Source organism: Homarus americanus, unplaced genomic scaffold (genome assembly GCF_018991925.1).
Source record: "Homarus americanus isolate GMGI-L3 unplaced genomic scaffold, GMGI_Hamer_2.0 scaffold41444, whole genome shotgun sequence".
NCBI classification, from domain to species: Eukaryota; Metazoa; Arthropoda; class Malacostraca; order Decapoda; family Nephropidae; genus Homarus; species Homarus americanus.
In genome coordinates this window covers 370,001-382,586 of record NW_024753611.1, presented here as the reverse complement: position 1 = coordinate 382,586, position 12,586 = coordinate 370,001, and the positions used below count along the sequence as shown (strand labels likewise).

General features: G+C 40.3%; 1 protein-coding gene across 1 annotated transcript in view; it reads left to right on the top strand.

The window, feature by feature from the left end:
* Nucleotides 1–7,971: 7,971 nt before the first annotated feature.
* Nucleotides 7,972–12,586, top strand: part of LOC121855392 (putative uncharacterized protein DDB_G0290521) — a 10,785-nt gene continuing 6,170 nt past the window's right edge. The window contains exon 1 of the mRNA XM_042350285.1: nt 7,972–8,060. Coding sequence (XP_042206219.1) covers nt 7,972–8,060 — 89 coding nt within the window. The remainder of the gene's footprint in view (nt 8,061–12,586) is intronic.

Below are 12,586 nucleotides of genomic sequence, written 5' to 3'. Positions count from 1 at the left end.
CTTTTGCTTTGAACCTGCTCTTCTTAATTAGTTCAAGAAAAAGGTATTCTTATTAGGGTTTTTTACCTGACCTTGAAGAAATGGTCACTTGTTTTTACTTTGTCATTTACTGCACTATAGTTACTTGACCTTATCATTTATTGGACAAATATATATATATATATATATATATATATATATATATATATATATATATATATATATATATATATATATATATATATATATATATATATATATATATATATATATATATATATATATATATATATATATATATATATAACGAATCGCTTTTGTTTTTGTTTTTTGGTTTTTAATCTTATTATTGGAAAAAAATCGCCTGAAATTGGTTGTATTAGACCGGGCTATAAAGATTTGCTGAATTGAACAGAAAAAACAACAACATTGCATAGTTGTCTGTACATGACTTGGTTAGCAAATAAAAAGAAAACATTCCTGGTGTAAAAAATAAGCAATTACAGGTATAATTGCATTTGATCCGGTCATAAAATTAGGCAGGTGTGTTAATACCTGCCCTGACGAATACAATTTTACAGGTACGCTTTTGCTTGACCTATTTTTAGATAACAATCGCACAGGTGCTCCTACAGGTGCTCGTTCTCTTGCCCTGTGCTACATCTAATGAGTAAACAAGTGTGTCGGTGACTTGGTAAATAAAAAGGTGTATAGAGACGCTAGCACTTGACATAATTAAACAAGACAGACGGAGAAATGGTCGTTGACACCGTTTAAAATTCTTAGTAGACTAATAGTAGAAACTAACTTCACGTACGGAAAACATCCATTGGTCAGATCAGTCAAAACATATTCAAACCGATAACTCTCATGGGTACTTTTCCTCCGAACCAGATAATCAGACGTGGTTGACGTTAATTCAATTGGGGGAAAAAATATACCATGTACGTATGATTTTTTAAGACGTGATCATTAAAAAAAGAAAGATATACATTGGAGTTCCCTCTTGACCTCATGAAAAGGTTCAGTGTTTTCCTGTCAGGTGAAATATATCTGATGGAAACGGCTATTTTTCTTTATTTATTATTATTATTATTATTATTATTATTATTATTATTATTATTATTATTATTATTATTATTATTATTGCCGTTTTTAATATTTGGCGAAAACCTTTAGTGAGTTAAGGAGGCGTGATAAAAGTAGGTGACCTGTGAGCAGTTTCCAGGCAATCAACTTACCATCACAAACGACAATTTCTTTACCTTCCTGGCTTGGTTGGGTTAGGTCAGGTCAGGTCAGGTCAGGTCAGGTCAAACCAAAACGTAATGGCTGTAAAAAAGCGAGAAATAAAACACAGGTCAAGGTAAGCTTTTCTTGGTGTGATGCTGGAAGAAAAACCAAGACGCAGCCAACACTAATCACTTCGTATTGTTTACCAAATATTTTCAAGGTAATAAATTGTCCATTGCAAATTTTGGTGACTAACAAACAGTTAAATAAATCTGTCGAAAAATAAACCGATGCAGCAGCCAGTCTCATATTTTGCCATTAGTTTTAGTGAGGGAGACATCGAGGATATATATAGCCTGTGGGTCAGCTCTCCCTTTCATATTAATCACTTTAGCCAAAGATTCATGGTGGAATATCAATCTGAACACAATATATATATACGTCCGTGATACACCTGGTAATGATTTTAGTGTTGAAATGTGTTCAAAATATACTCCACCTCCATATGGTTGGATTATATATCGTATATCCACTAGAGAAAACGGGGTTTACTATTTGGAAATACAAGTGATGCGTAAATCAACCTGAATCAGCAAAAAAAAAAAAAGGAATCGCAATAGAATGGTTTCAGGTCCCATTACATACAAGACGTAGTGAAACCCGGACACGGTACCAATAACCTAACCTAACCTAACATGGTTTTTAATCTAACATTTTCTTTTCACTCAGGTGTTTAAATTTTTTGTCATTACGTATTTTAGGTATATATTTCTTATTTTATATTTTTTGTCTGTGATTAATTATAATTAGGTTTTAATATTAAAAGAACAATACTTCTGTTATTTAGAACTAAAAAAAATCGGCAAATAACTTAATTACTATCATTTCAATAATTGTTAATCTATTCCCCCATGCAATTTACCAAGGTGTAATACAGTGACGTTCCCCCTCTTGCAAATGATCAGAAGAGTTGTAATATATCAAAGCTACGGGGAGGTGTGATGCTTTAGGGAAGGTTTATGACTGTACAGGTGAGGGCGGGAACAGGTAAGAAGGGAGACAGGTAAACAACATGTAAAGAAGGAGACAGGTAAACAACAGGTAGGGAGGGAGACAGGTAAACAACAGGTAGGGAGGGAGACAGGTAAACAACAGGTAGAGAGAGAGAGACAGGTAAACAGCAGGTAGAGAGGAAGACAGGTAAACAACAGGTAGAGAGGGAGACAGGTAAACAACAGGTAGAGAGGGAGACAGGTAAACACAACAGGTGATGGATGATGTCAAATACCAGTTTTTCTCGGATCTAGGAATGTGAAGTCAGATCTGGCTGGGTACATGGAGGCTTCAGTGGCGACGAAATGGCACTGAGACTCTACCCTAAGTTGTTCTCTTACCTGTGATGACAATAAAGAGAATAATGAGGTAGATACTGTGGGTAGATGGATGGTGGATCAGAAAATGGATAACTTAGTAAATGTTCAGGATAGAAAAATGGGAAGGTTGGTGGATTGTTTCAGACAGACAGACAGACAGACAGAGAAGTATATGGATAGACTAGTGTTGTGGAGATGGATAATAGGATGTGATAGATAGATGGATTGGTTGGTGTTGGAGAGATAGATGGTGAGGAAACGGAGGTGAGAGGGGAGGTGGGGGTGAGGGTGGGGGTGAAGGAGGAAGTAAGGGAGAGTGATGGATGATGATCTGTCTGTAGATCTCGTGATTTACAGGATGAGAGAACTTTTAGAGTGGTTGATATTGTAGTGAAAGAATCTCTCTCTCTCTCTCTCTCTCTCTCTCTCTCTCTCTCTCTCTCTCTCTCTCTCTCTCTCTCCCTCTCCTCTCTCTCTCTCTCATCTTCCTTCTCTTCCCTCCCTCTCTTCTTCTCTCATTCCCTTTCTCTCTCCTCCCCCTCTCTTCTTTTCCTCTCATTCTCCCTCTTTCTCATTTTTATGGGGTGATCCATCATAAAATTCATCGTCTTCCTCCCCTCCTCCTTCCTCTTCCTCCCCCTCTACCCTTCCTCCCCTCTCTCCTCTCCTGCCTCCCCCTCCCTCCCTTTCTCCCACATTAGGATGCCATTTCAGTACTAATAATTGTTCTCTTGGTCCAACTCACAAAAACAAGGATGGTTTCGTTCCGTTCCTCACCCGAGCGTGAATGAGTTCCAGATTAAAATACTCGGATGACAAAGAACGTATCTTGGATTCTTATTCTATTTAATCTTATCTCTCTTATCATCTTTCTCTGTTTTCTTATCTGCTTTTGCTTTTTTTTTTTTTGGTATCACGTTTTGTTATTAATGTGTTCTTCTTTATTCTTTTGTTTTGGTTTTCAATTGTATGTTCCTATTTCTCTTATAATTTGTCTTTATATTATTTTTATTTCCACAAATTTTCTTCAGTGTGTGTGTGTGTGTGTGTGTAATCGTTCTCTGATACTGGAAATTATACCTCCAGGAAGCATTACATACTAAGGTCTAATCTCCTGTTATATGAGCCAATCTCTCAGGGCTTAAGACTATTTCCATCGCCATCGTGTATGTTAGCCGGAAATTTTAAACCTCAGTTAATTAAGCGTTTGGCGTGAATCCTAAACCTCTCCAATGTTATCGTGTTTATGTCCCTGATTATTATTTGCTTCGTTGTGGTGCCAAATCTGTCCCAATGCTGTGTTGCCAAATTTCTTCCTTTATTGTTAGTATTTTTGTTTTCAGTGCTGGTGTACCGTGTATGTTTAAGGGTTGATGTGGCATATGTGTAATGTCGTTTATCTGCCACAGTTAGATTACAGTTTACTGATGGAATTAACTTTTATACTTATGGTTTGTGAAATGTGTGAATAAAACGAGTCCAAATTAAGGCTTACTGGTTACTAGGGAAAACACACACACACACACACGCGCACGCACACACACACACACACACACACACACACACACACACACACACACACACACACACACACACACACACACACACACACACACACACACACACACACACACACACACACACACACACACACACACACACACACACACACGCGCACGCACACACACACACACACACACACACACACACACACAGATATGTTTTTATTTATATATTCCATTCCTGACATGCCTTTAGTCATCTCTTGCACGTCTTGCATGTTCCACTGCCATCTCCGTCCTTCAGGCACGATGACTGAGTTTTGTTTTCAGATGCAATAAGGGAAGAGCGCAACTTTGCTCGTTGTTTTGTTAGGTAATGGTAGGATTAGAGAGAAGGTTGGTTACGGTGTGTGTGTGTGTATATATATGTATATGTGTATTGTGTGTGTGTAATTAACAATTAACTGCCAGGATGAATGGTGAAGGATAGGTAATGTGATCATAGATACATTCACACATGCACGCACATAGTTTTACATACATACTCATTGTCTCATGCATACATATACAAACTGATTTACACACACACACACACACACACACACACACAAACACAACCATTGTAAAAATTATCAATAACTTGTAATAAACCAGTGTATTCACTCCCAGTAAACACTACTTCTTACACTGTCACTGTTGAAATGCCCTGTATTCTGAACTTTTCCCCATCTAGTTATTATATCTCTTATTTATATCACTTATGTTATTTGTATTGTATTTGTAATTCGAAACCCATTCCCCAATTATGTAACTGTATATTTTCAGCCTTCTGGCTGCCAAGCTCTTTCATTAAACCGTTAATTATTATTATTATTATTATTATTATTATTATTATTATTGTTATTATTATTATTATTATTAAATACAAACTTTCATAAGTAGAAATTATACCTTGGAAACTTCACTACCCAAACGACACGTTTAAGTGACTTGGGAGGAGAGGTTATGACACGCGTATGTGACATGGGAGGAGGAGATTAAGCCACCTGTTCGTGACATGGGAAGGGGAAGGAAGGGAGGGAAGGAGGGAGGGTTATGCAGTGGGTTTTTCCCGGGTCTCAACGCCGCAAATATTGACAACTTGTCGATAGACCTCCCCCACCCACCCACCTCCCCCCTCCCCCTCATCACCCCCTCCCCCTCCACCACCCCCCCCTCCACCACCCCCCTCACCCCCCCCTCCTTAGATGGCATGAACCTCGCCTCGCACCGTAGCCAATATCTGCTGAGACGTGCAGTTGAGTCCGTCTACCTGTCCGTCCGTCACAGAGTCGCTCTCGTGTTCGGCTCTGATATGCCTCGTTTGGATTAATGTGTCGTTGTTCTTTTTGAGTAAAGTTCGTCAGTACAGAGTGGTCGTTGTTGTCGTGGAAGGGAGTCGTTGACGTGGTTGAGGTTCTTGGTTGGCGTCGTTGTTGTCGTTGAAGTTAACCAAGACACAAGTTGATAATGAAAAAAAATAGGCATTAAACATGAAGAATCACGGGAGTGTGCGTGCGAGTGCGTGTGCGTGTGCGTGTGCGTGTGTGTGTGTGTGTGTGTCTTTGTCTTGGTGATGGTCTTGAATCGTGTCTTAAGTGATAGTCGGGAAGAATAAAGATTCACTCGTGGAATTCCTTTCAGGATATGTTGAATGGAAAATGGAATTTGAAAGCCTTCTTTGTATTCTTCAATTGCATATTATGTATTGTGTGTGTGTGTGTGTGTGTGTGTGTGTGTGTGTGTGTGTGTGTGTGTGCGTGCGTGCTCCCTCCTTCCTTATATATACTGTCGTATTGTTCTTAAGAAATTGGCAATATCCTTTACTAATATTTGTAGTAGTAATAGTATTGGTAGTAGTAGTAGTAGTAGTAGTAGTAGTAGTAGTGATTTGCCTAATAAGTAGCATCAGTAACATTACATGTATATTTATTTAACAGTATTATTTTTGTAGAATTTACTGCTTCTTTACCTGGAGTTTACCTACACTTTTATTCATCATTTAATTTATTATTATTATTATTTATTTATTTTTATTTTTTATTTTTTTTTTGAAGTGTATATCACGTTATGAGTCAAATTTGTAAATAAACTCCTTCATCTTTCCCCAGTAGAGACCACCAATAGGAACCCACAGTATCCATTCCTCAGTTGTTCTCATTGGCTGCACCTTATGGGAACTTCCTCTTGAACTAACTCTCGTGAGGTCTTCCCGTAACAGCGTCCGATACAGCTCTCCTGTAGGCCTCGAATACAAGCCAATAATGAAGTGCATTTCAAGATACTAATTGGATTCTCATTTAGACTTAGAACCTGTTAATGAAGTGTATCTGTTTTCCCTTCTCAACACTGATTGGGGTTTCGAAGGTGTGTGTGTGTGTGTGTGTGTGTGTGTGTGTGTGTGTGTGTGTGTGTGTGTATAGTGCCACCTGGTGAGAACAGCAGGTAGTTCAGGTATCAGATAGCTCTAATGACTGAGTTCCGACCACCTTGTTGTCGATAATTAAGGAGGACTTACCGTAGACAAGTTCTTAGGTTCTTGCTATATAAAAACAACGCCAACACGAGCACTCAGCAGCGTTTGGCGTTCACTACCACCTCCTCAGTACACATGTTGGCGCGTTCTTTGTCTGTAATGGCGCTCTCCTGTGGTTAGTGTTACAAGTCTTGGTTAGGTTAGGTTAGGTTAGGTTAGGTTAGGTTAGGTTAGGTTATTGGTTCTTATGTAACTGTATAATAATCGCTCGATCACGTATAAGACCTGTGGCAGACTGACAAATGTGGTGATTTACGCCGTGAGAAAATACGTCTAGAGAGACAGATTGTGAGAAACAGACAGAATGGGAGAGACAGATAGACCAGGAGAGAGAGACAGATAGACAGAAAATTGGGGAGACAGAATTTTTTTTACAATAAAGATTACAACAACAACAATCTCAATTACGATAACAACAACAATTACAACAAAAATAACAACAACAATAATCACAAGTACGATAACAACAATTACAACAAAAATAACAACAACAATAATCACAACAACAATCACAACAGTCATAACAACAACAGAAGGAAAGTATAAACACGATGTAAATCCAATACGTCATATCCGTTGTTTTTATTTACTTCAATCATGAGCGCAGGAGTCCAATAACTTTTTTTTTGCACGGAAATATGTATCATCAGGTAAACAGGAAAATGTGGCGACGTGTGTAGCAAATGGACCAACGTCTGAGGCTACGTGTCTGCTGTAGGTGGTGGTGGTGGTTGTCTGCTGCAGGTGGTGGTGGTGGTGGTTGTCTGCTGTAAGTGGTGATGGTGGTTGTCCGCTGTAAATGGTGGTGGTGGTTGTCTGCTACAGGTGGTGGTGATTGTCTGCTGCAGGTGGTGGTGGTTGTCTGCTGTAGGTGGTGGTGGTGGTTGTCTGCTGCAGGTAGTGGTGGTGGTGGTTGTGTGCTGCAGGTAGTGGTGGTGTTGGTTGTCTTCTGCAGGTGGTGGTGGTTGTCTGCTGTAAGTGGTGATGGTGGTTGTCCGCTGTAAATGGTGGTGGTGGTTGTCTGCTACAGGTGGTGGTGATTGTCTGCTGCAGGTGGTGGTGGTTGTCTGCTGTAGGTGGTGGTGGTGGTTGTCTGCTGCAGGTAGTGGTGGTTGTGTGCTGCAGGTAGTGGTGGTGGTTGTCTTCTGCAGGTGGTAGTGGTTGTCTGCTGCATGTAGTGGTGGTGGTATTTGTCTGCTGCAGGTAGTGGTGGTGCTTTTCTGCTGCAGGTAAAGGAACGTGTCTGCAGAAGTAGGGCGGTACGAACATTAATTGATATCGTTAGGTAAATAAATCTTCCGTCTTAATCATGATTGAAAAAGTTGTCTGCTGCAGATATCGAGTGTCTGCTGCACTGCTCTTGGTGTTAAATCGCTCACAGATGGTATTGGCGGAGAGGTGAGTTTACAGATGGTGTGGGGGGAGGGGGAGGGAGATGGGGTGAGTTCTGCCATTATCGTCATCTGTCTGTGGAAGGTGTCTGCCCAGTTAAATGGTGTCTGCGGCAGATGGTGGAGGTGTCTGCGGCAGTGAGGGATAGTGGGGTGGGAGAGTGGTTGTGGTGGAAGCAGTATTTGGTGTGTTATCACTGACAGATGGCAGGCTGATATTAAAAGAACGTTGAGGCAGATGTAGAAGATATGTGTGGCATTGGAAGAACTCTCCGGCAGGTTTTGGAAGGTGTCGATAGCAGATGGCAGGCTGACGGTGGCAGGTATCGGACATTACCTTCAAGCCGCTCTGGATGGACCCAGGTCATGAGTTCCGACGCTAAATTCTTCTTTGTTTATTTATTTTAAAGGAATTATTTCACTCCATCGTCTCTATGTAGGGAGTTAAACCCCAAGTGAGCAGAGAGGTTTAGTGAGGTGTTGAACCCAAAGGAACGAGAAGGTTGAGGGAGGTTTAAGTGAGGAGTGGTTTATGAAGTATAAACCACGAGTGAGGAGGAGAGGAGGAGGATGAGAAGAAGAAGAAGGAGGAGAGGAGGAGGAAGGAGAGGAGGATAGGGATTTAAATATGTATATAAACCCCGGTGCGAAAGGTAGGAAGGTTAGGTTAGGTTAAGTGAGGAAATAATCCCTCCTCCTCCCTAGACGAAAAGTTTTACACGTTTCAGCCAAGAGGAAGAATTTAACAACTTCACAGCGGGAGAGTTTACTTTATGGTTTACTTTGAGACATGTGCACTCCACCCACCCCTTCTAAGACCTTGCCCTCTCCCCTTCTACCTACCCCTTCTCTTCTCCTCTGCCCCTCCCCCCTTCTCCCTTTCCCTTCTCTCTTACCCCTCCTCAGCCATACCAGAACCTGAACATTCCCAACTTGGAACATTCCCACCAGCCTCAGGGATCATACCACAGCAGGATTCCAACCCTTGTCCAACATTACCAAAGCTTCCTTCCTCTCTCCTTCTCTCCTTCCCTCCCTCCCTCTCTCCTTTTCTCATTCCCTCTCTCCCTCCCTCTTTTCTTCCCTCCTTCCCTCTCCCCGTCCCTCCAAACGTTGTGCGGGAGGGAACTTTGTGTACCTGTGTGCCCTCCAGGAGTAGTTGTGAGGTACAGTAAACTTGTTAGAGTAAAATGTTTATGTATTTCGTGTAATGTTCTGTATTGTAGACTGTATTGTATACCTTTGTGATGTGCTGTATTCTTATGTATCCTCGTTACATATTGTGAATTTTTCTTATGTATTCGTAAGTTAGGTAAATATGTTGCGTGTGGATGATGAACCGACGATCCTATATCATAACCTTTGGGGGAATCAATCATCCATAACTCGTCTGAAATCGTGTTTGTTTTTTGTTTTTTTAGTTACGTCAACATCTCTACACTCAACTTTTGTCAATTTACTAACTCATTCACACACCAATGAAGGAGAAAGTCTTTTATTCTATACACTGGCAGACGTTCAATACGGCCAATAAACCCCCCTGATTAATTCACACGAAACTGATAACATCGACCAAGAATAACGAGTAACTGGTCTTGCTGAAATATCGTATTGATTCCTTGGGGTTTGTTACATATTTTTTCTTATTGTCTACAAGATCATTTTAAATTGATTGAATGTTGTATGTAAATGTTCCTTGATTATAAAATACTAAACAGACAAGGTTATGTTTAGATCTGTTTTACTCGGATTAAAGGATCATGCAGAAAAAGTAATAATAATATAGTGGCAATGATGTATAGGTGACGCTGTTTGTAATATGTATATGAAGCACCAATGGGAAGACAGTATGGACCCTTGAGGTATGTAATCTCATCAAATATCGTAAAATCTCGTATTAGTCTCGTAATTTCCGTGAAGTAACTACATTTTACTCCTTGGATAAGAATGTTCACTTAGACTGATTGGACGGTGGGTGTGATGGAGGCCCTCGCGTGACTAATGTTAGAGAGAGAGAGAGAGAGAGAGAGAGAGAGAGAGAGAGAGAGAGAGAGAGAGAGAGAGAGAGTTCTTACTTTACTATTGTACAAACTCCTCAGCAACAGCAGGGGGCGTCTTGTACCGCCTCCCGGGATAATTATGGAGGAAAAAAGGGGGAGGGGCCATAAGGTAGAAGGAATGGGGAGTGAAGGAAGGGAAATGTGGGAGAGGGTATGGTGTTAAAAGGAAGCAGCAAGGAGTAGATAAGGGATGGGGAGTTGATGAAAGGGAGGGAGAGGAATAAGGGAGAGTCAGGGAGAATTACAAAGGGTGTGACTGGAGAAAGTGTGGAGTTAAGGGAAGAAAGGGAGTATGGAGGGTAATGGGTCGTGAGAAGTTAAGGGAGAGGAGAAGGGAAATAAGGGAGTAAAAATATAAAGGGAGAAAATAGTGTGAAAGAGAAAACATGAATTTATTTTCCTTTCCCTGCTATAAAACCACTCTAAACCCTTTCTGAGTGATGGTTTAAACTGTCATCCTCAAGTGGTTTAACTACCATTCTCAGAGGATTAAATCATTGTTCTTGTACAAAAAATTCATCATCCTAAAGGTTTTAAACCATCGTCCTCAAAGGGTTAAATTATCATCCTAATTTTTTAAACCATCTTATTAAACCATCGTCTTGATAGGGTTAAATCATCATCCTAATATTTTAAACCCATCATGTTATTAAACCTTCATCCAGATTGTGGTAACTCATCATGGTATTAAACTCTAGTTCTTAAAAGGTTAATTCGCACAGGTAAAAACCCATGTCATTTTGAGGGGGACAGTGAAGCTCATGTTACCGTGAGTTATGGGATAGTGGTGACGGCGTGATGAGGTGATGGTGGGCGTTGGGAGGGTGGCGAGGTGGAATAGTGAGGGTGGGGAGGTGGAAGAGTGGGAGTTGTGAGTGTAACGAGGTGGAAGAGTGGATGGGATAAATCTCTCTCTTTCTCTCTCTCTCTCTCTCTCTCATCACCATCTCTTCTCCATTACTATGCTCTCTACACTTTATTATAACTAACTCTTATTTACTTCTCTCCTCTTCCGTTCCTTTATCGCCACATTTCACCTTAGCACCGCGCTGGGTATAAATGGTTTGTATTTTTTTATAAAGAACATCTCAAGGTTTATTTTTTTTCATTTTCATTGTAGGTAACATTGAGAGATTAAAAGGTAATTGTTTATTGATATTTTGTTTTTTGAGTGTCAGTGTAAAACCCATTTCAGATTAGTGTGTACAAAATATTCCTTGAACAATACGTAAGGAAATCGTGAAAAAAGGCAAGAGGCCTAACGAGGCAGTATAAATTTCATTCACTTGCATAACAGGTAAAACAAAATTCTTTCAACTTTTGTTACGAACGTGAATTCATTTGAGAGTTATTTTATTACAGCGTAAACATTAAGGATAAAACTAACAAAAGCTCACCGCTAATTGAGGTGTTGACAGTGGCTCCATGGGTGTGTTATATAGGTGTTATCATCACTACACGACCAGGAACATGCTGTGTGGTTGTATGTCAGGATAACATTCCGGGTGTGTGTGGTGGCTACGTGTCGTCCACCTGGTTACTTTGATCTGGTAATCTAGTTGAGGGAATTTTATTGGGTTGAGTGTTTCTATACCAGTCGTCCCTGGAGCCTGTCACACTACCTCGCCCTGAGAGAGAGAGAGACAGAGAGACTTAAGAGATAGGGCGAGGGAGATGGAAAGATAATAAGAATGAGAAAAATCGATAAGTAGATAAGTATTTTTTCTATATCCTTGTGTCTTGATGTGTGTGTGTGTGTGTGTGTGTGTGTGTCTGTGTGTTTGTGTGCGTGAGTTGTCGCTAGTGTTATCCCTTCTGTAAAATGTTTTCAACCTCAAGACAACAAAATACCCCAAACGGGAGACTCAAACTGAATGCAGAAGCGTGCGTGAGAAGAGGAGCAAAAAACACCAGAAATATCGATAGCCGATAGAAAGGGATGGAAATTGTCACTGGCAAATCAAAGGGAATAACACCGAGAGGGAATGGCCGTAAGAGGAAAGGGAAATAAATATTAATAGAGATGGAAAGTGGGTGTAGAGAGAGAGAGAAAGTGAAAGAGGAAGGGGATATAAGAGAGAAGACGAACAATGCGGATAGGAATTAAGGAATGTGAGAAGATAGTGAAGGAGAGAGAGAGAGAGAGAGAGAGAGAGAGAGAGAGAGAGAGAGATGAATAAAATATTTGATAAAAGTGAAACAAAGACAAGATGACGAAAACAAAAAACGAAGAGAGAAAGAGAACAAACACAATAATACCAACAGGATAGATGAACAAATAAATAAAAAAGACTTAAAAAAGACTAAATTCAAGACTAAAGGAAGTATTCTGTATGCCTCTATATGCCTCTATATGCCCACTATGCCTCTATGCCCACTCAAGTCATTTAGGACCATGGCAGGGATCGACTTTCAGCACTAAACCTTTTCCCCATTTAGTCTCGGAGCCAACCAGAGTCTCTTGGACGTCCCT